General features: G+C 45.2%; 1 protein-coding gene across 7 annotated transcripts in view; it reads right to left on the bottom strand.

Annotated features, from left to right (window-relative positions):
• CEBPG (CCAAT enhancer binding protein gamma) overlaps nucleotides 1–27,939 on the bottom strand; it is a 121,762-nt gene that overhangs the window by 55,572 nt on the left and 38,251 nt on the right. For 5 of the 7 annotated variants that reach the window (XM_088443898.1, XM_088443899.1, XM_088443897.1 and 2 more), the window contains one exon: nucleotides 1,386–5,662. The exons of the other annotated variants lie outside the window; for them this stretch is intronic. In XM_088443898.1, coding sequence (XP_088300024.1) covers nucleotides 5,202–5,618 — 417 coding nt within the window. In that variant the 5' untranslated portion in view covers nucleotides 5,619–5,662 and the 3' untranslated portion in view covers nucleotides 1,386–5,201. Of the gene's footprint in view, nucleotides 1–1,385; nucleotides 5,663–27,939 lie in introns of those variants that run through there. 7 annotated transcript variants of the gene reach the window in all.

The following is a 27,939-nucleotide window of genomic DNA, read 5'->3' as shown; positions in this document are numbered from 1 at the left end:
TAAGGATATCTATATTGAGAACAGATGGGTAAACAACTGAGATAATTAGGGATTCAGAGATGTACGCTAATGCAATCGCATCTACGATTTCGCATAGCTGCAAAAATATGCTGTTTCTAAAGCTTACCCGAGCATAGAGGCGCCCACTGCTGCCTTCTCATACCCATCCAATGTCACGCACCAGCATAAACATCGGTAACACTGACGGCAAGTTTGGCCAGTCTCAAACAAAGCATCTCTGCTGACACACAGAGTGCTTGCATACAGCGAAGGAGATCGCAATAGCTAATTTATACACACCCATGAAATGGCGTTTAACTGGTCAGATACACCTGCGTTTGCCTAACCTCTCCCCATTACATCCCCCAAACGCTGACCACCTGTCACTCACTTTGCTAATGAATCCTCTGTGTGAGAATAATAGCAAAACAATTGCTGTGGTGCAGTGTAGCTTACACACATGTGCAATGGCTAACAATCGCTCGTTCTGGGTAAACATTGGCATTGTGTACATTTCTGAATCAGGATATGGATATTATTGAAATCAAGACTGTTAGGGCTCTTTGAGGACCAAGTTTGGCAAACACGGTGTTCTCAGCTACTGTACCATCAACCAGCCGTTTCAAGCTTGATGGTGGATGGAGTGTCAGACCACTAAAAAACATATACTATGGATCTGATTCTAAGGTTAGAGCACAGCAGAAAAAGCAGGTACCTCTGCATCTGCAACAAACCATGCTGCAATGCAAGGGTTGCAAATACATTTATTGTTTTGCATGCAGGGTAATACTGGCTGCTCTTCCATGAAGCCTACAAATGCTGGATAACTATTTTTACACTGGAATTTAGATTAGAGTTTGGACACACCCCTCTCAAAATCTGAAGCTGGGTACACACAATACAATGTTCTCTTAAGATGCAATGCAACTCATGATTTTTCCTTGAGAGGAAAACATCCATTATTGTGTGCACACATACTATACAATTGTTTCTTCTAATCTCCTTATTTATCGGTCCTAAAGATCAAAAGAGAGATTTACACCCACAAGCATTGGAAGAACTGTCTGCAAGTCAGTCGTCAGACTGTACATACACTGAAAAATCTATATAATACCATAAACCAACTGATCGCATCATATGTGCATGCTTAAAGATCCAATCATGTGATGCAACAGATTAATTTACAAAAATTCGAGATTGTCCTAAAATCTTTAAAGGATCTGCCAGATAATTGTATAGTGTGTATCCAGCTTTAATCTCTCTGCATATTATAAATCTGCCCCACCTTCAGTGCAACAGACTACTTGCTTTTTTTTTTGCTTTGCACCCAACTCCGAATCAGACCCATTATCTTGTACACATATTTAGGCAACTACAGTAAAAAATTGTAACATTTGTGTTAAGGTTTATTAAAATGTCTTAACTACAAAACCATGAACTTTAGAAAGGCAAAGCTCTAGAGAAGTATGGCTGCTGGGAGTATGCTCAGATAAAATTAAAACTGCAAAGACAACATTTAAGCACATACTGCTGCAAGGCATCAAACAAAACAATATGGTTAAATAGGAAGGTACAGTCATTAATAAAAGGGCAGAGGGGGGAGAAGTTATTTAAAAACTGAATATTTTTTTATGTAAATTCAAGGAATGTAGCAAAATATGTAAAAGAAAAGAAAGATCAACGTTTGAAAAATATTATTGGGTAAATAAGAGATGAGCTAAAAAAAAAAACATTGGAAGGGGATAAGAAAAGAGAAGGTTGAGGTTTTAAATGTTTTACCCCCCATCTGTGAGACACAAAATTTCAGATTGTGAAACTATATCCTATGCATACAAGTGTTACCCAAACAAGATTATGACTGATAAAGTATATAGTCCTAAAGCAGGGTTGGGGAACCTCTGGCCCGGGGGCCATATAAGGCCCTCGGAGTCATTTGGTCAGTCCCTCTGAGCTTTTTTCTGCTAGCCTCATCTGGCTAGCATGGTGCCTAGAATGTCACCCTGCAGCCATAATCTATGCAGCAGTGCAGCCTGGACGCTTCAGACTGTCACACCGCTGCCCTTACAACTGCCCGGAGCATCCTCAGGATGCTCTGGGGATTGCTGTAACCACCGACGATTGTGGCCCTGCCCCGTGTGACATAACATGTAGGGGGCGTGGCCAGCACCGGGCTCCTGAATAACATAATATATATCAAAATGGCCCTCGGCAGAAAAAAGGTTCCCCATCCCTGTCCTAAAGGAACAAAGATAGAAAGGAATTGATAAATCACTGGTTCTTATACAGATGTCTCCTTATACATCTATTATTTTTGCGCGGTATGGCACAAGACACCTGGAGCAACTGCCACAGGAAGAGAATCTCATGCTGGACTAGTTTTTGGGGAAATTTGTATCATAATCCACTAAATACTGTATTTAGGATTAGTACTTTTTTTGTCGCAAAGGAACTGGTATAAAGTAGCGGATTAAGCATAACGATGCGTGGCTCATGTCACATGTACTGTGTCTTTTGACATATTACCTAGATTATGTCCTAAATTTTGCATCTTAATTTGCTAATAGTGCAAGTAGCTAATTGTGCAATACCATAAATATCTGAATCAGGCGCTCAGTGCACTGCAGGTTTGGCAATACTATACAACTAATATGCTAATACCTGCAGGAGGCGTCTGAAGGAAAAAGTAGCCGCTAGCCAGCATTGCAGATAAGAGTACTGCATCCGACAACACAGCATCAAATTAACATCAAAGCTTGCTCAGACTGGCCGCCAACTGCCGCTTAGGAAGCCAGAAAATATGTGTCCTCTGACACAGACTCTGGTCTCTACATGGATATCCTTAAAACCTGGACTGTAATGATGGAGTTTGGGAGCCTGACTTAGAAAATCCCTCATAACTAGGTCAGTGGACGGTATTGGTGGAAAGCTGGATGCAGTAGTTTTTAATAAAATGGTACAAAATGTAAAACCAGGACATGACGACTTATGAGCTTCGCTTCAGTCATGGGAAAATGAGATTTGCATGTGCCCTTCTGAAATATATTGTAAAAAATAATTTGATAGGTATCAGCATTGTTTCTATATGGACCAGTCAAGTTTTAAAATAGCTCTTCATACTGTACTGCAATTGAAAAAATATTAGGATTTTAATTAACTTCAAGATTGGAGTTGAGAACTCCTGCACTAGTCTATTGAACAGGTTAGGTTTTATGTATTTCTTTATTCATGCACAGGTGGGTTCATCTATATTGCTAGGTCAGTAATAATCGCATCTGCTTCCACGGACACTAATCCTTAAATCATAACCTGTTGGGAAAACTTGATCTAGCACTAAGGAGGATAATACTAAATCTAGAGTAATGTATATTAATGGACAAGGTTAAGACTCTGCTGATGTTATCATATACTACAGGGTTAAGGTTTTGTGCCCTGTTCTTTTCAATGATTGTATTAAATAACTTTATAGAAAATAATGGGGCTAATGCAGAGATTATCACAATTTTCCCCTTATCACAGGAGAAATTTGTATTAATTAAAAAAAAGCCACAATTGCGACCATATGCAAAATGGTAACTCTCTTAAGATGTGTGCCGATTGGAAACAGTAGCACATGTGCCTGATTTCTACATAGACTTACGTCCCACTTGTGTCCATGATTTGTAATAATATTAAATATTTGTTGCAAATAAATTAAGTATCAATAAAACCTATGTAATACAGCAGAAACAACTATCCTTTTTTGTACAAAAGAGAAAAAAGTTTTGCTAAATCACGCACACAAAAGACTATATGCCTGAGCGATAAAGAAATCACCAATCAGCGTGAATGGAGAATTCGCAAGCACAATTGTTTTACTAATGCTGGGGACCATCATTATCCACTAAATGTACTCACCTCCTCACCACTTTCAAATAATACGGCAGGTACATCTTTGTCCCTGTCAGTATATGTTTGCAAATGCATGTATTTCTCACTCTTTTAATCGACCCAAACTAAAGAGACAAAACTAGGCTTGTTTACTTTGGTGGCATCTGAGAAGTGACATCATTTGGATCAGATGGATGTCTACACAGAAAAGGTATAGTAAAAGATTAAGTACTAGATTTTAAAACTGGACTGGGTGCCTTTCTATCAAGAAAATATATCTGTAGCTATATATTAGAAGAAGACATTATGGGGATCTGTACAGCGAATGTGCCGTTCACTGACTCACGGCAATCGCAGTCCCCCCTAAGCCACAGCATGCCATTTGGGGGAGGGGAAGTGAAGGCCATTGTTCTTCAAAACACAGCAGATCACAAAGGTTAGCAGGAGGCATCTGTGTACACCAGAAGCCACCTACAGCATTCGCATATTTACACACAGCAGCTGCGTCCAAAGAGCTGCTACAGTATGTGTACAGCTCTAAATCAGGCCTAATAACAACAGGAAAAAACAGGTCACGTGTAGTGTCTATTATTTTCTAGTAAGATACAATGCAGAGGCAGTGGAGCATATGAGCATGTAATGATGGTAGAAAATGGCAAAGGAAGACCATTTATAAATTGATTATTCATATGCTGTATATTGCTCAGGAACATGATATGTTACCTGATTACGTGATATATCATCATTTATTGCCACTCCCCTAACATTTTTTTCACAACGCGCTAAATGTTTGAGACCAAATTTCTAGCTTCAATATTTTTTTATCGAGATATGGTTTCATTTATATCTTGAGGTATAACTGATCTAATCATTTCCTTTCATATGATTTCTTTTGAATAACCATCAGCACATGTATCACTGTGCTGCCCACTAAATAACATTATCGCAGCAACCAGTCACCAATTAGAATGTAAGAATTATAACACCTAGTACTTTCACCATTCATAATTTATACTTCATGTAAGTATTTTGTGTGTTAATCACACCATTAGCCATGGGTGGGTAATTAAAAAGACCATTTCAATAGACACTCCTTTAAAGAAATAATGTAAATTTTCACAACTATTTATATTAGTACAGAAAATCTTAAAATCTGTCAGTGTCATAAAAGCCTACCAGTGAAGATTTTAAACACATGGATCACAAATATTAACATCTGTCTGCATAACATATTCAATTTAAAATAGAAGAAAACTGTTGTCAGCACTTTTCTGTACATACTCCATGATTCAAACAATTTGCAAGCAAAGTCAGTGGATATAATGTCAAGCATGTTATGGTGCTCCATTCTCCTGTCCCGGTGTGGAGACCTCAGGGTGCACACTGTCTGTCAGGTTGTGTGCATGTTCCAGGAAAAGGTCCTTCAGTACACTTAACTCTTTGGTGAGTAACTTGATTTTAGCTTCAAGCCTTTCGTTTTCCTCTTTTAACTGATTGACCCTTTGCAGAGTGTCTTGGGCTTTCTGTTTGCTCTTTAATCGGCTCTTCTTAACAGCCATGTTGTTGCGCTCCCTGCGAAGACGGTACTCTTCACTGCCACGATCCATCCGTTGTGACTTTTTGCTGTTTTTACTAGGGGGAGTGGCTTTACCCCCTCCTTCTGGGTTTATTGGCACAAGTTGAGGAGTGGCTGGACTACCAAAATGAGCATCACTTAGGCTGTCAGATGTAGTAGATGGGGAAAGATTCATTGTTGATGATCAGTACTGGCTTTGGGAACAGCTTGACTGCTGAGCTGTAGTGATAAAAAACAGAAGTGTTTATTATTTAAAAAAAAAAAAGGAACTTTAAATCAGAAGAGTAAAAGCAGGCCATACATCAGACCAACATTACTCCAACCATCCAACTGACCAACTTGTCTGTCCAACTAAAACGGTGCTCCACACACTTAAGGTGCGTACACACTAGGCGATCAGGAAAGACAGTACGATTACGACATCGATTACGATCCCTGTAGTGTCTGCACTGAACGATCCGTCGTTCAGTGCAGGCACTGTCCATCATTCCTGAACATGTCAATCTATCGTTATCGTCAGATTGTGCTGCATGTTCAGGCGATGGACAATGTCGAAAACGACCAGCGGGAGTGCGCATCGCTGGTAGTTTCCGACATAAAAGTGCACGATTTGTGCACGATTACGATGTCGTAATCGTGCAGTCGCTCAGTGTGTACCCACCATAAAAGTTGGTTGGTCTGATGAAAAAGTTGGTCATCAGAACAGCCAACTTTTCTCCAACTTGTGATATCATAGAAGTAGGCGGACAGATTTTGCCTACTTCTGCATGTTTTGAGCAGTGACAGTGTGAGGGAGAAGTAGGGGCCGCTGTGTGATGACAGTGTGATGAAAGTGGTCGGCACCCTCTGTTCCCACCATCAGCACCCTGCATTGGAAACTTTCCCGTACACTAGAACAAATAGTAGGATTTTGGTACTTACCGATAAATCCCTTTCTCCGATTCCACAGGGGACACTGGAGCCTCAGTACAATGGGGTATAGAAGTGGGTTAACCGGGAGCTGGCACCTTTAATAAAAAAAACTTGAATGGTGGCTAGCTCCTCCCCCTCTATACAACCCAAACCCCCAGGTCAGTCTAAACAACTGTGCCCGAAGGGAGCTGGAAAGTAAGGAGAAGGAGACAGAGAAGCCACATCATACATATATAAAGAAGGATAATAAAAGACAAACCACTTTAGTAACAAACAACCGTCTGAATCTGGAAATAGTAACAAATGCAGGTAGAGCAGCGCAGGGTGGGTCCAGTGTCCAGTGTCCCCTGTGGAATCGGAGAAAGGAATTTATCGGTAAGTACCAAAATCCTAATTTCTCCTTCATCCACTAGGGGACACTGGAGCCTCAGTACAATGGGGACGTCCCAGAGCTCACATCCCGGGTGGGAGAGCGCTGAGAACCCTGCAAAACTGCACGGCCAAACTCTGAAGCGGAGGCCGCAAAAGTATCAAAACGGTAGAATCTTAGAAACGTGTGCTTGCCGGACCAAGTGGCTGCACGACAAAGCTGGTTTAAAGAAACCCCACGAGCAGCCGCCCATAAAAGTTCTACCGAGCACGTAGAATGCGCTGTAATGGAAGCCGGTGGTTGTCTGGAAGACAGCACATAAGCCAGTCTGATAGCCAGACGTATCCATCTGGAAATAGGTTGTTTGGAAGCCGGCTACCTGGTCGGGCCAAATCAAACCGAACAAACAAAACATCCGATTTTCGGAGTGAAGCAGTCCTGTCAACATAAATCCGGAGCGCTCTGACTACGTCTAAGGATTTACAAGCTGGAGACTCATCCTTAAACACAGGGACCACATTTGGTTGATTTATATGAAAAGCAGATACTACTTTTGGAAGGAAGGATTTTTGTGTGCGTAATTCTGCCCTATCTTCGTGGAAAATGAGATAAGAAGGGCGGCATGATAAAGCACCCAGATCAGACAGACGCCTCGCTGAAGCGAGTGCCAAAAGGAGAACCACCTTCCAAGTTAAGTACTTTAACTCCACCCTCTGTAGCGGCACGAAGATTTCAGACTGGAGAAAAGCCAATACCAAATCTAAGTCCCATGGTGCCGTAGGAGGTACAAAAGGAGGCTGAAGCCTGACTACTCCTTGGAGAAAAGTCTGGATATCCGGCAATAAGGAAAATTTTCTTTGAAAGAAAATGGATAATGCGGACATCTGTACCTTTATGGAACCCAGACGAAGACCCGCTGTTAAGCCAGCCTGAAGGAAAAGAAGGAGACGTGATACCTTAAATACTGATGGAGGTGAATTGCGTCTTTCACACCAAGTGACATAAGCTTTCCATATTCGGTAGTAATGCTGAGACGTAACCTCCTTGCGAGCCCTAATCATGGTAGGAATTACGCTTGATGGGATTCCTTTCTGTCTGAGAACGGCCCTTTCAGTAGCCATGCCGTCAAACGAAGCCGCCTTAAGTCTTGATAAACGGCCCCTGAAGAAGGAGGTCGTCTTGAAGAGGAAGCGGCCACGGCTCGTCTACCAACAGATTCTTTATCTGCGAGTACCATGCTCGTCTGGGCCAATCTGGTGCTATGAATAGCACTCTGACATTCTCAAGTTTGACTCTCTGAAGTAAGCGAGGAATTAACGGGAAAGGAGGGAATAAGTATACGTAGCGGAACCTCCACGCTGTTGTCAGTGCATCCACTGCTGCTGCCTGTGGGTCCCCTAGTCTGGGAACAGTAGATTGATATTTTGTGGTTCAACCTCCATGCCATGAGATCGGCCTGTGAATGACCCCACCTGAGATTTAGTTGGTGAAATACCGGAGGATTGAGTGACCATTCCCCCGGATGAATGTCCTGCCGACTGAGATAATCGGCCTCCCAGTTTTCCACTCCTGGGATGAAGATAGTAGAGATTGCCACTGCGAATTCCTCTGCCCAAAGCAGGATTCTGCTTACTTCCTTCATGGCGGCTCTGCTTTTGGTGCCGCCCTGTCTGTTTATATAAGCGACCGCTGTGGCATTGTCCGACTGTACTCGGACTGCCTGACCCTGCAACAGAGAATGCGCCAGCTGGAGAGCATAAAATACTGTTCTTAACTCTAGAATATTTATGGGCAGACCTACCTCCCTCTGAGTTCAGTGCCCCAGAAAATGTTTCCCTGGGTCACTGCTCCCCACCCTCTTAGACTTGCATCTGTGGTGAGGAGAATCCAATCCCGTACTGCGAACAGTCTTCCTGTCAGCAGGTGCAAGGGATTCAACCACCAAATGAGAGATGTTCTCGTCTGGGGAGACAAGAGGACTCGCTGGTGGAGAAATAGGTGGGATCCTGACCACTGAGAAAGAAGGTCCAACTGAAAGGTGCGGGCATGAAATCTCGCATATTGAATGGCCTCGAAGGTCGCCACCATCTTCCCAAGCAGGCAAATACAGAAATGTACTGATACCCTGCGATGCTGCAAAATCAGGCGCACCATGTTTTGAATGGAGGAGACCTTGGCCTGGGGCAGAAATACCTTTTGTTCCACTGTGTCCAATATTATGCCCAGGAATAGCAGGGGGCACGAAAGGACCGAAAGGAGGGTCCTGCTGTAGGTCGTCTAGGAGGAGGAGCCGCACATGGTAGGTAAGTGGATTTCCCACCTGTAGCCTGTGAGATCCACTTATCTAACTCCGTCCCGAAAAGAACTTCCCCGGTTAAGGGAAGAGCTTCTACTGCTCTCTTGGACTCTGCATCTGTGTGCCATTGACGCAGCCAAAGGGCTCTTCTGGCTGATATAGCTAAAGCCGAAGATCTAGCAGAAAGACCACATATGTCCTTAGAAGCTTCCCCAAAGAAAGCGGCAGATTCTGCAATCTGTTCAGCCAGGTGAATAAGATCTTCAGTCTGCGTTCCAGTCCTGAGACCTTCTGCAAGCTTCGACAGCCTTATTTACCCAGCAGGTAACCAGTGCTGGACACAGTGATACTCCTGCCACTGTATATATGGATTTTAGCGTGTTTTCCAGCTTTCTGTCGGAGGACTCCTTTCCCAGGTACAGGAAGCACTGTCTTTTTAGAAAGATGGGATACTGAGGGATCTACTGCTGGGGGAGTTTCGCATAATTTCCTACTATCTGGTGGAAATGGATAATAAGATAAGTTTCTTAGAGATTTGAAACCTCTTATCAGGGTGTTTCCACACTGAGGTTAGGATATCATCCAACTCCTCTGAAGCTGGGAAAGTGACAGCCTGTCTAAATCTCTTACCAAAAATAGATGGTTTAGAAGTCACCTCTGAGTCTTCTATATGTAAGGCCTGGCGTACTGCAGTAATTAATGTATCCATGCCCTGAGAAATAGGTTCTGACTCATCAGGAAACTGAACCTCTTTCTTGAACCTCGCCCTCTTCTGGCTCCTGATCCTCCTCATTATCCGAATCATCCCAATGTAAGGGATTCTGGATAAGTCTCTTAATAGGGACATTATATGACGAGGCAACAGGTGGGCCTGGGAGATAACTTTAGTAAGTCCCTCCACAGATTTGGCTAAAGAACGTGCCCAATCTGGTTCAGGTGATCTCTGTCTGATCACCTCCCCATCTCTGCGAGCTGCTTCAAGCTCATCAGACAGTCTTGACATAACAGATGTTATTTGATCAGACCATAATGGTTGGGATGGTGTGTCGGCAGCCTGAGGCTGAGACACACACTTGTCACACAGCAGAGAAGAGTTAGATTGGTCTTGTGTGAACTTCTCTGCACATTTCTTGCATGAGAAGGCTTTTTGTGCAGCTTTAGATCCCTTGGAAGTCATGCTGCAGCACACACACAGTAGGTGTTAGGACAGATCTAGAGACCACACAGTAGAAGGGGGAGCAGAGAGGGAGATATGCTATGCACCCTATAGAGCTCTAATTAATAGAGCTATAAAACACTGAAAAAACACCCCTTACTGGCCTTATTTAGCCGTCTAAATGCAGCCTCCACGAGCAGCCCTTCTTCTATAATGGCTCCCCAGCGTCCTTGTAGAAGCGCTGGGGTTGCTGGGAGGCAGGAGCAGAAGTCTGACTTAGGCTCCACCCCCTCCGCTTTGGCGCCTTCACAGCGCTAGCGGCTGCTGCTCCTGTTTACCCGACTGTTTAAGTCCTGGCTCTCCCGCTAGTCAGGGAGCCAGGACGCACTAACCTTATCGCTGCCGACAGCGGGATTTGAGCTGGGGGAAGCCCGGGACGAGCGCCGCATGCAGCGCATCTAGGGCTCCCCAGAGACTGAGGTCTCTGTAGCTGGAGACCTCAGCGCAGACCGCAGGTAGTAGCGGTGAGGTCTCCCCGGCAGCTCCAGCGGTGCAGGCAGGCAGGGGCAGTGGGCTGCCTGTCTGTATCCTCATTTGGCTTTTGCTTGTAGTTTTCTATAATGTGCCTAAAAGAGCCTAGGTCCAGCTCCCAGGGCACAATTTTTAGACTGAGCTGGAAAAGGTATAGAGGGGAAGGAGCTAGCCACCATTCAAGTTTTTATATTAAAGGTGCCAGCTCCCGGTTAACCCACTTCTATACCCCATTGTACTGAGGCTCCAGTGTCCCCTAGTGGATGAAGGAGAAATTGGATTGCAGCACCTGGCCCTGTAAAATGTGTAATCTTGGCTATATATTATTACATATATTGTATCCCCATAATACCCTGCTGCACCTGGCCCTATAATGCAAGTGTAAAGCCAGGTACACACTGAGCGATGTGTACCGGTGCAATATGTCGGCCCAACGGGCTCATAAATCGTTAGACCGAGGTTATGAATGATGGAACAAACACTCTTTCAGGCCTCCATTACCTGCAATGTTAATGGCATATCATGTCAACATCATCTCAGTGTGTACCCAGCTTAACATGGGCTACACATTACATCTATATATATATATATATATCTCAATCCATGCCAAATCATCACAGCTTCCAACCCGACCATCTCAGATTTTCATAAAATTTCGTAGGCTGATAGACGGCATATAATAACGTAGATATGTGAAATTGTAGCCCTCTGTGATACACAGTGTTCATGCTACAGGGTTGCAAACATGACAATTTATTTTTTTCATTTATGCTTGCAACATCAACTAACACGAATCATAACTTTGCTTCTAATTGTAGTAGAACTTTCATACAAAAAAAAAAAAAAAAGGAGGTTCTAACCTTTGGCACTGCACTCTATAAGCAGCAAATGGAGGCTGTAAAATAAATCACCCACTTATACAAACAAGATACATACAGAAAGAACGGTCTTACAATAATTGCGCTACGGGTTGTTCCATAAATCCTTCAGATGTAGAATTTCTCCTAATGTTTTTTCCAATATGTAAAAAACAAACAAATATACCACGGTGTGATAGTGTTTAAAGTCGTATCCAGGGGCTGGCTGGCAACTTTCAGCCTGGGGGGCAACACAAGCAAGTGGCCCTGGTGATCTTAACCTTGACTAGAGGTTACACGTAAAAAATGCAATAGCCCTCACAGGAACAAAATGAAACACATTGGGGGTCATTCAGACCCACTCGCGAGCGGCAGTACGCTCGCAAGTGGGTCGATGTTCCCCACTGCGCATGCGCACGACGGAGGGAGCTCCGTCGTGCGCATGCGCGAGACCCGGCGAGCGAAGGACTTTCCATCGCTCCGGTCTCGCACCAAAGGGGGCATGCTGTCGATGTTGATTGATGTCAGTGGGAGTGATTTTGGCTCTGATAGAGCCAAAATCACTCCAGGGCTTGTGGCTGGGAAACCCGACCGCAGGGTTTCCTTCGCAAGTCCGATGGTCGCGATGGTCAAGACCATTGCGACCATCTTGTTGGACGCTCATATATGCTGTGGGTGGTGACCCACAGCTATACGAGCATCCAGGAGGATGCTCCATTTTAATGGAGGAGGGCCCTGATTCAGAGCGAGCGCTCTGGTCAGAGCGTCCGGCTCTGAATCAGGCCCATTGTCCCCTACAGGAAAAACAAATCAAATGCAATGGCCTTCACAGGAAAAAAAATAAAACACATAGCATTGCACATACCGCCCTACAAAAGTGTGACCTGACCCTGTCAAGACTCACACAGCAGAACTACTAGCTGCCGCCACTTCAACTTGCAGGCGCTGAAGAGCGGAATAGAGAGAGGAGCTCCCAGTCTCCCCCTTGCCCTCAGTCACTGGCAGCACCGGCACACTGCAGCATCAGTGACGATCAGTCACTGCAAATCACAATGCACAGTACTAAGCCCTGGAGAGAGTAAAATTGAATGAATATAAAGTACCAACCAATCAGCTCCTGTAATTTTTCAAACACAGCCTGTAAAATGACAGAAGCTGATTGGCTGGTACTTTATCTCCATCTACTTTATCTCTCTCGAAGGCTTAGTACACAGACCCCTTAGTAAACACACATTACAGCAAAAAAAATGTCCACACAAAAATAAACTTTTAAAAACATACCACACATATATATATATATATACACACTATATACACACACTAGAATTAATGTCCTGTGTTGCCTGGCTTTCTTTTTATTTATTTTTTTAACTCTCTATCTTCTCTCTCTTCAACCCACGTTTCTCCTCCCCACTTTTCCCTTCTCATACCATCTTTCACTTCCCGCTCTGTCTCTTCTCCATATCTTTCTTCTCCCTCCACTATTTCTTTTCCTCCAATCCCACTACTTCACTACTTTGTCTCACTCTTCAATCCCATCTTGGTCTTTTTCCCCTCTATGTCTGTCTTTGTTTCTGTTCTGCCCCTCTATGTCTGTCTTTGTTTCCGTTCAGCCCCTCTGTCTTTGTTTCTGTTCTGCCCCTCTTTCTGCTCGTTTTGTGTGTTTTAGAACATTGAGGGTTATTTTACTGTGTGTTCCTTTTGCTGGGCATGCACTGCCAAATAAAATGCCTGTCAGACCGACAGACATTTTATCTGGCAGCCTGACACCCAGCTGATATCTGCGCTCCACCACTGGTTAGGAGACATTTTCCTGCTCCTTCCATAGGAAAGTGTCGAAGCTGGTTTAGTGGCTGAGACAGAATCAGTGTAAAATTAGCTTGGAGCGACACCGTCTTGCGAATGGCAACCAGACTCCATCTTAAAAATAAGAATCTGCATGACGCCATTTTGCGAATGGCCGTCCAGCGACATTTTAAGTTACAACTCACGAGCTAAGTACAGATGGCAATGTTTTTGGTAATCCTTTTAGAAGCCATGACAAGCCCATTCTGGGGACAACCTTGCATAGAAAAATACCAAAACAACTAGAAAAACAGCTTCCTGAGAAAAGGAATTAGAAAAGACAATACACCAGGAACTGTGGGTGTTTTTGCATGTAAATGGAGAGATCCCACATGTGGACAGGTGTAGCTGTGGCAATTGTAATATGGCCCAGACACTTTAATTTGACTGAATGAACAATGGTAAGAAATCTGCTTGAAAAGAACTGATACAGGTATCCTAGTTAGGCAGAAGAAAACTTTTAAACTCACTGTCAGACAGGATGGCACCAGCAATCGGCTGGGGGTCTCCACCCTGTTTGAGAGTGAAGCTCACTGCCTATAACACCTTGCATTGTAGTTTTGAGAAAAAAAATGTTAGTAAGGGATAATATATGTGTGTGTGTGTGTGTGTGTGTGTGTATGTATAATATATATATATATATATATATATATATACACACACACAAATATTAAATCCATCATAAATAGACTCACATGCATAAACACCGCACATTGCGCACAGTTGCGCTGTAAACATAATGCGCATTAGCGAATGCATGATATCCTGCATGTGAACGCTATTTATTAGCTTCATGCGTACGCATCTGCCACAAGTTAACTAGAGTCTTTTCCCAAACCCATAATACTTACACACTGCACACTCACGTAAAAGGTTCCATAGCTTCAAAGTGTAATATTCAGGGTTTATTCATTTATTGCTAATGTTGTGAAAAAAAAAAAGATTATTTGGTATCTAAGGTTTAGTACATGATAAGCAAACAGTGTTTGGTGTTGTACTGATCGACTCTTTCTCAACAGCTTTCCGGTATCATCGGTGAGAAGATCGCAACCTGAATTCTCAATTTATGAACAGTAGAGAGTTAAAACACTAAAATGTACTTTGTAAAGTTAACAGCTTAGATTTGTATGCAGGGGGAAAAAGGAGACAATAGGCTGTCGGAGGCTGGTCTGTGTCCATTTGAATCAACCTGTTAAATATCCTGTAACAGATGCACCCGCACTGGGAACCAATGAAACCATGCCAAACTTTTCTATTGCATTGCTTATACCCTTATGTAACGGTATAAATGTGCTTGCAGACTCCAATATGGAGTCTTCATGCTGATGCTGTTGATGGAGGTTCCTTATGAATATAGTAATTGGTCCGAGTGCGAGTGCGTATGTATAACTGTACCTTGGGTCTGTATAATTTCTTTGCGCTAAATTGTCTTTAGATCACAGCGTGTAACCTACTGTTTTTATGTTGAATGATATACTTTGTGCTTTGGAAACACATTTTCAAAGGTCTGAAGGCTTTTATTTTACTGTATGACTGCGTACGCAAATAGCGTGAATTTTAGAAGGTATAGGCAGGAGCGTATAGAGGTTTAATTTCAGTATCCTTAAAAGGAACAGGGGAAATGTCTGTCTGTCGGCTGCTGCTGGGCATACACTGCCCTATGAGGCCGACATTTAACCAACAATATATCACATTGGACGGGTATGCTGGACGATCCGGCATGCCCGACCGATCAATATTTTACTCTCGGTCGCCCGCAAACATAATACAATTATTGGGGCAATCTGTTGATATCGAGTGGATCATCCCGATAATTGTATAGTGTATGCCCAGCATTAGCGTTAGGGCCAGGTTTAGTGTGCAACAGTAACATTTTGGGTAATTGTGTGGTGCTTAGCGTTCGGGCCAGTGTGAGTGTGTGGTGCTTAGAGTAAGTGATAGTGTGCCTGGCAGGAATACAGTAAATGATGAGTGTAGACACTATGAGGGTCAGTGAGAGTTATATGAAGGGTAAATGTCACTGAGTGACAGGGCAATGAGAATCAGGGTAAGTGACAGGCAGTATAAGATGTGTCCACATACACCTTTCCTAAAATCAAGCCGTTTTACCAAATTTGCCATGCATTTGAATCTGTATATTATTCATGCTTTGTGATTTTTCTTAAAATGTTCTACTTTAATCTGATACTTTACATGAATACTGTTGAAGGAAAAAAGAATTTGGGATCTATATAATTTCTACTCGTTGTGGTGCATCTTAGCCGTGATGGCATCCTGTGCCAAATGAAGAAAAAAAAGGAAAGGTGTATGAGGACACATCTGTAAGTGGCAGGAATATTGAGAGTGTGTTAAAGGGGGGCTGAGGCCAGGGACACTAAAGGGGAGTTATAGGAAGGGAGAGGACAAGAAGACTGAGGGCAACTTACAGAGGGGGTGAGGATGGACACTGAGGGGGATTTACATTGAGTGCAGCCTATTAAGTGAGATGGAGGGCACCAGTGGAAGGTATAGATTTCAATAATGCGATTGACAGACCTTGTGGAATGTATGTGTGAATATATAGATTATATATATATATATATATATATATATACATATATATATATATACACATATATATATATATATATATATTATATATATACACACACACACACACTTTGTTTCTTCAGGGCCTCTCTAGTTGCAATTCTGCGATGGCACTACAAGTCCCAGCACATCCGGTTGACAAGGTGTGCTGGGACTTGAAGTCTCATCTCAGTTGGACAGGCAGTCAGTGGCCTAGTAGTAGAGCCCCCAAACTTGTTACCTCCATGTATGGTCCAGGTGATTCTGGCTACCAGGGGAAGCCTCCGGGCATCTGTAGCAGCACAGTCACCGAAGGGATCACTAGCTCCCACTTCTAACTGCTGACTCTGCACTGCAGTGTGGAGACAGACCGCACGGGACAGCTAGGAAATGGAAGGGAATAGGAGATGCCTGGCCACCTCCCGGTCACCCAGTGACGCCCTGCCCCTGGTGAATGTCTGAGTGATCTGCCTGTGAGTCCGACTCCTGGCTTGCGCTGCCTGCGGCCGGGAGACATGCACAAGATGCTCCCCAGGCAGCTGCTTATTACAAGGGCTTCAAAGAGAATCACACCGGCTACACTGATTAGCCTTGCTACACAAACTGAGTGGCCGGGGAGCATCCTATGCATGTCTCCCGGTTGCCAGAAGTGTATGGAGAATGACGGCTCCATAACACTGAAATTATACAGGCCTGGGGGGCAGATGGCACCCTGCCCCCCGGCCCAGCCCGCCACTGGTCGTATCCAACTTCCTTAAAAGGCAACCAGTGTGCAGAGAATCCACCATACAGTAAGAATGCTTACTTGTTGGGAATATATGACGCATGCACATAAAGGTTTCTTTTCATCTTCATCCAAAGTCTAGTTTATACGACCATATTCCTCATAGTAATATATATGACCAGCGTCAAACAAAAGAAGGAATGGAATCAGATGGTGTGGGTATTAAAGATAAAAATATATTTTAATTATAAAAACACAGAGGGGCAATGCATACCATATGCGGTTAACATCAAGTACACTTAGGTAGATGGAACCCAGGTATATCACTACAGTGACAATGTCAATCCAGATAGGTATGTGATCCCCTTATGTAAAGACAGTATCAATGCATTTCAAACGAAATACAAAACTATTTTTTTTATGAAAACTCTGGTCTCTTAGCTTCAAAACAAGGCCAACATGAAAGTTCTACCACAATTAGAAGTAAAGTTATGATATGTTTTAGTTGACCTTTCAAGCATAAATTAAATTTTTTTTGTCATGTCTGCAACCCTGTAGCATGAACACCATAAAATTTACATATGAAAGTTACTTTATGCAGTCTACCATCCTTCCAAATTTTACGAAAATCTGAGACGAGTTGAAAAGTTACTTTTTTGAGACTTGCTGAACATGGAGTTGTGGAGTGCAATCCACTGCAATCTGAGAGCAAGTTGGAAAGCGCCATGGTGAAAATTGCCCAGCTGGAAGAGCATAGCAACCCCAAGGCTTGCGGCTCACACATAACAGGCTGTAAAGCACGCCCTCTCAACCTCTTAGCAAGCGTGACCAGGGATCGCAGGCAGTGCACAACACATACACAAGTCTGAGACAACAACAAAATAACAAGAATCACATCTGAGAAACTAATACATCACGGGCACAGTTACATATACAGAAATCACAGAACATATCAAGATCAGCAACATGAAATATTACTCGATGGAACTAGACGATTACATAAGGATATTCCAGTTTATCTATTCATTAAGGCCTCTAGGCCACACAGTATCTATATATATTAGGGATGAGGGGGTTCGGATTTCTGAAGTCCGAACCCCCTCCCCCCCCGATCCGAGTCGGGAACAGAGTCCGACTCGGGTTTTCCCTCCTGACTTGGAACTGAAATTGAGGCAAAATACAATCATCATCCCGCCTTCCGGATCTTGCGGGTTTTGGATTCTATAAAAAGGTCCCCGTGTTGGCGCCATTTCTCACTCCGGCTGTGGACAGTGAAGAGGGAGGGTGGGAGTTAGGGCTGGCTGGGCTGTATTGTGTTGTGCTGCTGTTGTCCATAAGGGCTGTATCCACTCCTCCAAAGTCCATAGGGGCTGGTTGGGCTGTGCTGCTGTTGTCCATAGGGGCTGGCTGGGCTGTGTTGTGCAGTGTCCCAAAAAGGCTGTAGTCCTAAAGGGGTGCTGTAGTGTTGTCCAGGGGGTGATCTGTCCATCAAGGGTGCTCCCCCCAAGTGCAAAAAAAACATTTATTTCTGTGTTTGTGAATTGTGTGCACTGTAGCTGCACGTGCATTAAAAAAGGAGCAGCGCCAAGCGTGCGCCTGTGTCATAAGTAAAGGGCTGGCTGGCTCGTCTGTTAAAGGGTGGTGTAACCCACAAAGTGCACTCCAAAAAAATTAAAAAAATTCTTCTTTTCTGTATTTGTGTGCGCCTTAGCTGCACATATATATCAATATAAACATGAATGGAGGACCAAACTTTGTCCGATAAAAATAAAATAGGGAAAGATCAAGAACCACTTCCTCCTAGTGCTGAAGCTGCTGCCACAAGTCACGACATACACGATAAAATGCCATCAACGTCATCTGTCAAGGTCGATGCCCAATGTCATAGTAAAGGGCATATAAAATCCCAAATGACAAAGTTCAGGAAAATGACCTTAAAAAAAACATTGAAATCATCTAAGGAGAAACGTAAACTTGCCAATATGCCATTTATGACACGGAGTGGCAAAGAACGGCTAAGGTCTTTCCCTATGTTATGTTCAATACTAGTGGTTAAGCTTCACATGACGATGGAAGCCCTCCTCCCGCTACAAAAATCAAATTAGTTAAGTTGGCAAAAGCACAGCGAAGAACTGTGCGTTCTAAGAAGATATCACAAATCTCCAAGGAGAGTCCAAGTGTGGTGGCAGTTGAGATGCCTGACCTTCCCAGCACTAGACGGGAAGAGGTGGCTCTTTCCACCATTTGCACGCCCTCTGCAAGTGCTGGAAGGAGCACCCACAGTCCACTTGTTGATATGCAAATTGAAGATGTCACTGTTGAAGTACAACAGGATGAGGATACTGGTGTATCTGGCGCTGAGGAGGAAGTTGGCGAGGAGGATTCTGATGGTGATGTGGTTTGTTTAAATCAGGCTGCCGGGGAGACAGTTGTTGTCCGTGGGATGAAAAAGCCCATCACGGTCATGCCTGGGCAGAAGACCAAACATTCCACCTCTTTGGTCTGGCAATATTTCTATCCAAATCCGGACAACTGTCTTGCCATATGTACCATATGTAAAGGTTAAATAAGTAGGGGTAGGGACGTTAACCACCTAGGAACATCCTCCCTTATACATCACCTGCAACGTGTTCATAATAAGTTACTGTCAAGTTCAGAAACTTTGGCTAAGACCGTAAGCAGTCCAGGGACACCTAAATCCCTTAGTCCTGTTGTATCCAAGCGCCTGCAAACCACACCGTCAACTCCCTCCTCGACAATTTCCTCCTTAGTTAGGATCGGAAGTAGTTCTGCAGGCCATGTCACTGGCATGACTGACTCTCCTATCCGAAATTCCTGCGGAGGATCCTGCATTGCTACGCCTACTGCTGCTGGGATTCGTTCATCATCCCAGAGAGGAAGTAGTAACACCACTACTTTTACTAAACAATTGACCCTCCAACAGTCCTTAGCGAGGAGGATGAGGATGAAGTACGACAGCAGTCATCCTGAAGCAAAACGTATAACTGAGGCCTTGACTGCTATGTTGGTGTTAGACGTGAGTCCGGTATCCGCCATTAGTCCAGTGGGATTTAGACAATTGATGGAGGTAGTGTGTCCCCGGTTCCAAATCCAGTCTAGATTCCACTTCATTAGGCAGGCGATACAGAGACTGTACAGAAACGTCAGAAAAAGTGTCCTCAGTGTCCTAAAAAATGCAGTTGTACCCAATGTCCACTTAACCACGGACATGTAGACAAGTGGAACAGGGCAGACTATGGAATATATGACTGTTACAGCCCACTGGGTAGATTTATCACCTTACATAGCAACAACAGCAGTGTCACCAGTAGCAGCATCTCAGAAACACCAGCTCGTTCCAAGGCAGGCTACACTGTGTATCACCGGTTTCAGTAAGAGGCACACCGACGACAACCTCTTAGAGAAACTGAGGGAAATCATCGCCCAGTGGCTTACCCCACTTAGACTCTCCTGGGGATTTGTGGTATCTGACAACGCCACCAATATTGTGCGGGCATTACATCTGGGCAAATTCCAGCACGTCCCATGTTTTGCTCACACAATAAATTTGGTGGTGCAGAATTTTCTGAAAAACGACAGGGGCGTGCAGGAGACGCTTTGGGTGGCCCGAAAGACTGGAGCGCAAGCAAACACTCTTGAACCTACCCCGCCATCACCTGACGCAAGAGGTTGTGACCCGGTGGAACTCAACCCTCTATATGCTTCAGAGGATGAAGGAGCAGCAAAAGGCCATTCAAGCCTATACATCCACCTATGACATAGGAAAAGGAGGGGGTATGCACCTGACTCAAGCGCAGTGGAGAATGATTTTCGTGTTGTGAAAGGTTCTCCAGCCCTTCGAACTTGCCACACGTGAAGTCAGTTCAGACACTGCCAGCTTGAGTCAGGTCATTCCCCTCATCAGGCTTTTGCAGAAGCAGCTGAAGTGAAGGAGGAGCTAGGACGGAGCGATTCCGCTCAGCACGTGGGACTTGTGGATGAAGCCCTTCATTCGCTTTGCCAGGACTCCAGGGTGGTCAATCTGTTGAAATCAGACCACTACATTTTGGCAACCGTGCTTGATTCTAGGTTTAAAACCTATGTGGTATCTCTCTTTCCGGCCGACACAAGCCTGCAGAGGTGCAAAGACCTGCTAGTGAAAACACTGTCAGCTGAAGCGGAATGTGACACGTCAACAGCTCCTTCTTCATATTCTCCAGCAACTGGGGCTGCCAGGAAACAACTTGGGTATCCTAAGCAACCCGCTGGCACTGATACAGGGCAGGCAGGACCAAGTTTGGACATATGGTCGGGACTGAAGTACCTGGCAACAATTTCTGACATGTCTACTGTCACTTCATATGATACTGTCACCATTGACAGAATGGAGGAGGATTACATCAGTAACAGCATCCACGTAGGCATGTCAGACAGTCCGTACCTGTACTGGCAGGAAAAAGAGGCAATTTGGAGGCCCCTGTACGAACTGGCTCTATTTTACCTGAGTTGCCCCCTCCAGTGTGTACTCCGAAAGAGTGTTTAGTGCAGCTGGGAACCTTGTCAGCGAAAGGCGTAGGAGGTTGCTTCCACAAAATGTGGAGAAGATGATGTTCATAAAAATGAATTATCAACTCTTCCAGGGAGACCAGCCTCCAGAACGTACAGAGGGACCTGTGGTGGTGGATTCCAGTGGGGACGAAGTAATACTCTGTGAGGATGAGGATGTACACAACACTAAAGAGGGTGAGGAATCGGTGGATGAGGAGGATGAGGATGACATCTTGCCTCCGTAGAGCCAGTTTGTACAGGGGCAGATTAATTGCCAGCTTGTTTTGTGGGGGCCCAAACGAACCAATCATTTTTTTTCTTTGCAGTATGTACTGTTTGAGGCCTAGTTTTTCAAACTGCCATCCTGTCTGCCACTGCAGTGTCACTCCTAGATGGGCCACGTGTTTGTGCCGCCCACTCGTGTCGCTTAGCATAGTCATCCAGCTACCTCGGTGCAACCTTTTGGACTAAAAACAATATTGTGAGGTGTTCAGAATAGACTGGAAATGAGTGGAAATTAATGCTATTGAGGTTAATAATAGCATAGAAGCAGAAAAACCTACAAATTCTGTGATTATAGCTATTTTTATGCTTTTTTTAAATAAAAATACAGATCCAAAAACACAAAACCCAGAACCCAAAACATGGAAGGGTGGTTTTTCTCAAAACCAATCCAGATCCAAAACGTGAAGATCCAGATCCAAAACACGAAAAGTGGCCGTGCACACCCCTAATATATAAATACATATATACACACACACACACACAACTATAAACAAAGCCAGCACTCCACATGATTAAGCACTACTTGCCCATGTGCCCTCTGTAGTAATGAATACTATACATATAGAAACATAGCAGTGCCACTCACAGGACTGAGGATTAGAAGAATGACACCAGACTTATCAAGAACACGTTCTTGATAAAAGTCTACCAACTGAAACGTTGAACAGAACTACCCCCAGTGTGGTGTCATTCTTCTGATCCTCAGCCCTGTGAGTGCCGCTGCTATGTTTCATCTGTCGGTTTGTCTATATCTTTTCATATTATCCTTTTATATATAGTACCGGGGAGGTGATCTAGCTAGAAAACTATCTCAAAGGTACTGGATATATGAGCTAAAATATGAGATATGGTAAGAACTTACCCTTGTTATCTCTATTTCTACGAAGTCCATAGGGTTCCACAGGATACCTTGGGGTATAGGCGATGGCGGCAGACATCCAGGCACCACAGAGTTAAATTTTCAGCCTCCCAGGATGCACTGGGGTCCCTCTCCTATACCCCGCCCCCGAGCCTCAGGCCACTCAGTTTCGTAACAAGCCATAGGCCGGAGCAGGAGCAAAAAAGAGAGAGAAGACAGTCTGGAACACACAAGAATCACATTCTCACCAGAAGGAGATGGAGAAACCGGTGACCAGATCAAAGCCCATCTGCAGTACAGGTGCGACAGGGCGGGAGTCCTGTGGAACCCTATGGACTTCATAGAAATAGAGATAATAAGGGTAAGTTCTTACCATAGCTCATATTTTCTACTTCAGGGTCCATAGGGTATCCACAGGATACCTTGGGGATGTCCCAAAGCAGTATCCTTTAAGGGTGGGGACGCTCCTGTGCTGTAAGGAGAATCCGCCGCCGAAAGGAAGCATCCTGAGGGGCGAAGGTATCAAAAGCATAATACCTTACAAAAATATTGACAGATGACCACGTGGCTGCCAATCACTGCTGAGGCGCCACGTCGAGCTGCCCACGAAGGACCCACAGACCTAGTGGAAGAGCTTTAATAGAGGATGGAACAGGAAGACCTGTGAATCCATCCTGCCAAAGTTAGTGTAGTGGCAGGCCAACCCTTTTTATGGAAACCAGAAAGGACAAAACCGAGAGTCTGATTTCCTAAATGGACTGGTACGGTCAACTTAAATTCTTAGCGCCCGTACCACAGCCAAATAGGCCTCACCAGCAGACAGGACTGGGGAAGTAAAGGCCGGTACTATAATTTCCTCATTGATGTGGAAACTAGACACCCCCGTAGGTAAAAAACCAGGGCAAGTGCGAAGCACTGCCCTGTTCCTAGGAAAGATGAGAAAAAGGGAGGTCTACATGCCAGAGCCTCCCTTTCTGAGATCCTACTGGCCAAATTAAGAGCCAGAAAGAATACAGTCCTAGCCGTAAGCCATTTGAAATCCACTGAGCCCAGCGGATCAAATGGCGGTCCTCAGAGAGCCCTAAGGACCACAGCCAAATCCCAAGGAGCCACAGGTGGAACAAAGGGATGCTGACTTACATCCTGCACAAAAGTGCGGACATCAGGAAGAGTAGCAATCCTACACTGAAACCATACTAACAGGGCAGAAACCTGCACCTTCAGGTAAGCAAGGCGAAGACCGTTATCTAAGCCCACCTGTAGGAAAGCCAACCTCTGGATATCCTGAATACCCGAGGAGCCTAGCCTCTAGGGCGACACAACTGAAAGAAAGTATACCATACCCAATGGTAAATTCTTGCAGATAAAAGCTTCCGAGCTCTTAGCATGGACAGAGCCCCTGTTAACTATAGAGCTGGACAAACTCCTAGACCTTAAGAGGGCAGTCTCCACCGCCACACTGTCAAGGACAGACAACCCAGGTCTGGGTATCAGCCAGGATCCTGAGACAACAAGTCCGGGCGTAGAGGCAACAGCTTCGGAGTGTTAACTGAGAGGCTCCGAAGATCTGAGTAATAGTGCCATCTGGCCCACACTGGAGCTATCAGCAGGAGCGTGCCTCCTTCTTGCTATTACTGGAGGAAGAAGGGATAACGGAGGGACGAGGTACACCACTTGGAAGGTACACTGGACTTACCTACGTCTATCAGAAGAGTCTCATTTCTGAAAGGCTCCACTTGTTCACCAGAAAATTGAACACCTCCTGATAAAGAGGACATTTCCCTGAATGCACGTCTTGGCAGTTGAGAAAGCCTGCTTTCCATCTGAGGATTCCTGAATGAACACTGCCGATGACGGCAGGGATATAGCCTCCCACCCAAGCCAGAATTCGGGACACCACTGTTCGTGTCGCCTGACTTCGGGAACCTCCTAGGTGGTTTACATAAGCCATCATGATGGCGTTGTCAGACTGTACCTGCACGGTATTTCCGTGGATGACCTATCCTGCATGCTGGAGAGCCTTGAATACTGCTCAGAGTTCTCAGATGTTTATGGGAAGCGCAAAAACTACTGGTGTCCACCTGTCCTGGAACAAGTGTGGACCCGTCACTGCTTCCCAGCCACGGATACTGGCGTCCGTCGTCAGAAGGACCCTGTCCGCAATCCCAAAAGGGGGTGCCCCTTGTTTAGGTGAGCTTTCCGCAGCCACCAGGCCAGAGAGAGACAAACCTCCGAGGAAAGCCTATTGACTTTATCCGATGGGGCAACCCATCCCATCCCATCCGGAGAGGATCAAGTTTTTCAGAGTTTTAGAGTGAAGCTGGGTACTCTCCACCATGTCGAACAGCAACACCCTGGAACCCAGGAACCACATTGCCAAGTGAATAGACACTCGGCGACTCTGCAGGCAACTGCATATCTTTGCCTGTAATGCAGAGATCTTTTCCTCAATCACAAAGATCCTCCGATGTTGGGATATGGATCATCCTCTGTGAAGAATCAGAGAGGAACATTTCCAGTTTATCAGTCAGCCCTAACGTAGCAACACAGATATTGTCCGTTGCATATGGCACTGAAGTATCTCTGGGGACCGTGGTAACAACAGGAGGTCGCCCGGATAGGGTAACAAGCGGACCCCCTGCATCCGCAAGTGGGCTGCCAAAATTGCCACGACCCTGGTAAACCGTGAGGCGCGGAGGCCAGACCAAGGGGCAATGCCAGAAACTGGAAATGCTTATCGACCACTGCAAACCTGAGGAAAACACTGGTGTGCTAAGAAAAACAAGAGATATGGTAAGAACTTACCTTTGTTATCTCTGTTTCTACGAAGTCCATAGGGTCCACAGCGTTGACCTTGGGGTATAGGTTGGGAACCAAATCCGGGCACCACGCAGTTAAAGCTTTTAGCTCCCAGGATGCACTTGGGTCCACTCTCCCTATAACCCCACCCCCAGCCAGAGGCACCTCAGTTTGTAAGTAGCCAAAGGCCGGAGGAGGAGAAAAGAAAGAGAAAACTGGAACATTCGATAACCATACTCACAGAAATGGGAGACGGAAAACCGGTGACCAGTCACACAGCCCATTTGAAGCCAGGTGCGTCAGGGCGGGCGCCCTGTGGACCCTATGGACTTCGTAGAAACAGAGATAACAAAGGTAAGTTCTTACCATATCTCTTGTTTTCTACTTCAGGGTCCATAGGGGGTACACAGGGTTGACCTTGGGGATGTCCCAAAGCAGTTCAACCAAGGGAGGGGACGCTCCTGTGCCGAGAGGAAGCATCCTGAGAGGCAAAGGAAAACAATGCCTAAACCTTAAAAAGGTGTGGACAGAAGACCACGTGGCCACCTAGCAAGGCAAAGCAGCCAAGGCGCCACAGCGAGCCACCCACGAGGGTTACATGGCCCGAGAAAAAACAAGCAGCAACAACAGAAAGGCCTACCCATGGGTAGGCCCCTGAAGAAGACATACGAGGCCGTCCAGCCAACATATGGCCATAGGCCGGCCATCCTTTCCTGTTAAAACCAGAAATCTCAGACCACCAATAAGGAGTCCGATTTCCGTCAGGAACTTGAATGGATCACATAAATCCACAGAGGCCGGACCACAGTCAATGAGGCCACACCAGCCGAGAGGACTGGGGACTGAATGGCCGCACCATAAGTTCCAGAATAATATGGAACCTGAAAATCACTAAGAAGAAACACAGGGTGAGAGCAACTCACACCCTGACAAGATGCCCTCCAGAAGAGGGAGCCACATGAGAACGCTCCCAATTCCGACACTCACCTGGTTGATATAAAATCACTGATAGAAAGAGAGAAAGCCAAAGCAATAGACCATGTAATGGCTATCACAACCAGCGGTTCCATTAACTTTCCCCGGAGTTAACAAAGAACCACTCCTAACTCCCAAGGAGTCCCTAGGGAGGACAAATGGAGGCATAATCCAAAAAACACTCCAAAGGATGAACTGGATATCAGAGCGGAGCAATTCCATAACCTAATCATACTGACAGTGTAGAGATCTGCACTGTCAGGAAGGCCAGGCCGAGGGTGAAACCCAAGCCAGCCGGAAGGAATGCCAGAATATCTGGAAATCCTGGACACCAGAGGATCGTATCGATAGGTATAATACCATAAGAATGATGGCTGCCACAGTTTGTGGTAGGTCCCAGCAAAAGCTGATCCATGTGCTCCAATCATTCCAACGATGACAAAGCCATGGAAGCCGTAAGACCACTGTAGGGACGTAGTCAAAGACAAACGACCCAGGTCCAAGGCAAACCCCAGGACCCTGAGACAACAGGTCTGGGTAGTGAAGCATCAGGAATGGAGTATCGATGGAGAGACTCCGAAAAACCAAGTACCCCTGACATCTGGGGCAATCAGGAGCCACCAGCAGGAAAGCATCTCTGTCTCGATTGAAACACTCCCCTCGAGGAATAATGGAGACTGGAGAACACAGGTACGCAAATTGGAAGAACCCCTTCACCGACAAAGAGTCACTGAAGGTTGCTTCAGAATCCCCAGAGTTGGACTGTAACACCATAGTGTGATAGAGTCAGAAGGCCATGAGTGTCACCTCAGGAGGGCCCCCCCCCCCCTGCTCACCAGGAGATGAAACCTCTCTTGGGGAAGAGACTAGTCCCCGTGATGCACGTCGTAACGGCTGAGGACTCCCGCTTCCCAATGGAGAGCACCTGAAATGAACACTGTCAAGATGGTCGGGAGGAGACCCTCAGACAATGTCCGAATGTATGACATACCTGACATTGCCACCCAACGAACAGTATTGCTAAAAAGGAAGCTACTGTTCTGACCCTGTCGGACTGAACTTTTTCAAGTTCACCGGGAAACAAGGGCTATGCCAAAGTGAAGGCCCAAGACAGGCTAAAGTTCCAACAAGTTAATTGACAGGGTGGAATCGACAGACATCCAATTGCACTGAAATGGATGCGAACCAGACACTGTCCTTAGCAAAGAATACCCTGGACGAGATGGTCATAGTCACCCGAAAAGGGACAGACTTGCCGGGGAGAGCAGCATCATTTGAACAGTGATCAGACAGAAAAAAACTTGTTCCATCTGGAGATAAGCCAATTATGGAAAGGCCTGGAATGGAACTAAGCCCATTCCACCCTTCCAAAGGCAGACACTGAATAGTGGACCATGCCTCCAAGAGTGCAAAGACATATGTTGACTGCGCAGACATCCATGTACTCCTAATGGAAGAGTGGAGATGCCGTCTTACGCCAGAAGAATTCTCAGATTCTGAGAATCCAGCAGGGCTCCTAGGTGAGAATACCCAGAGAGGGATGCAGGGAGGACTTTTTCCCCATTGATTAAACTTCTGCACCCTGAAGAAGCCACAGTCAACCTGACCCGGCTGTAAAGTACCCCGGTGATCCTGCTAAGAGCAGGAGGCCATCCAGGTACAGGAGCATTGGGATATACTGAACAGAAGAACTGTCAGAAAATCCAAAACGCTGGTAAACCCCTGTGGGGCTGAGAACAGTCCCAACAGGCAGAGCCCGAAAACCGTAAGT

Source organism: Taudactylus pleione, unplaced genomic scaffold (genome assembly GCF_031769625.1).
Source record: "Taudactylus pleione unplaced genomic scaffold, aTauple2 ptg000336l, whole genome shotgun sequence".
Classification (NCBI taxonomy): Eukaryota; Metazoa; Chordata; class Amphibia; order Anura; family Myobatrachidae; genus Taudactylus; species Taudactylus pleione.
This window is presented reverse-complemented; position numbering and strand designations above follow the sequence as displayed.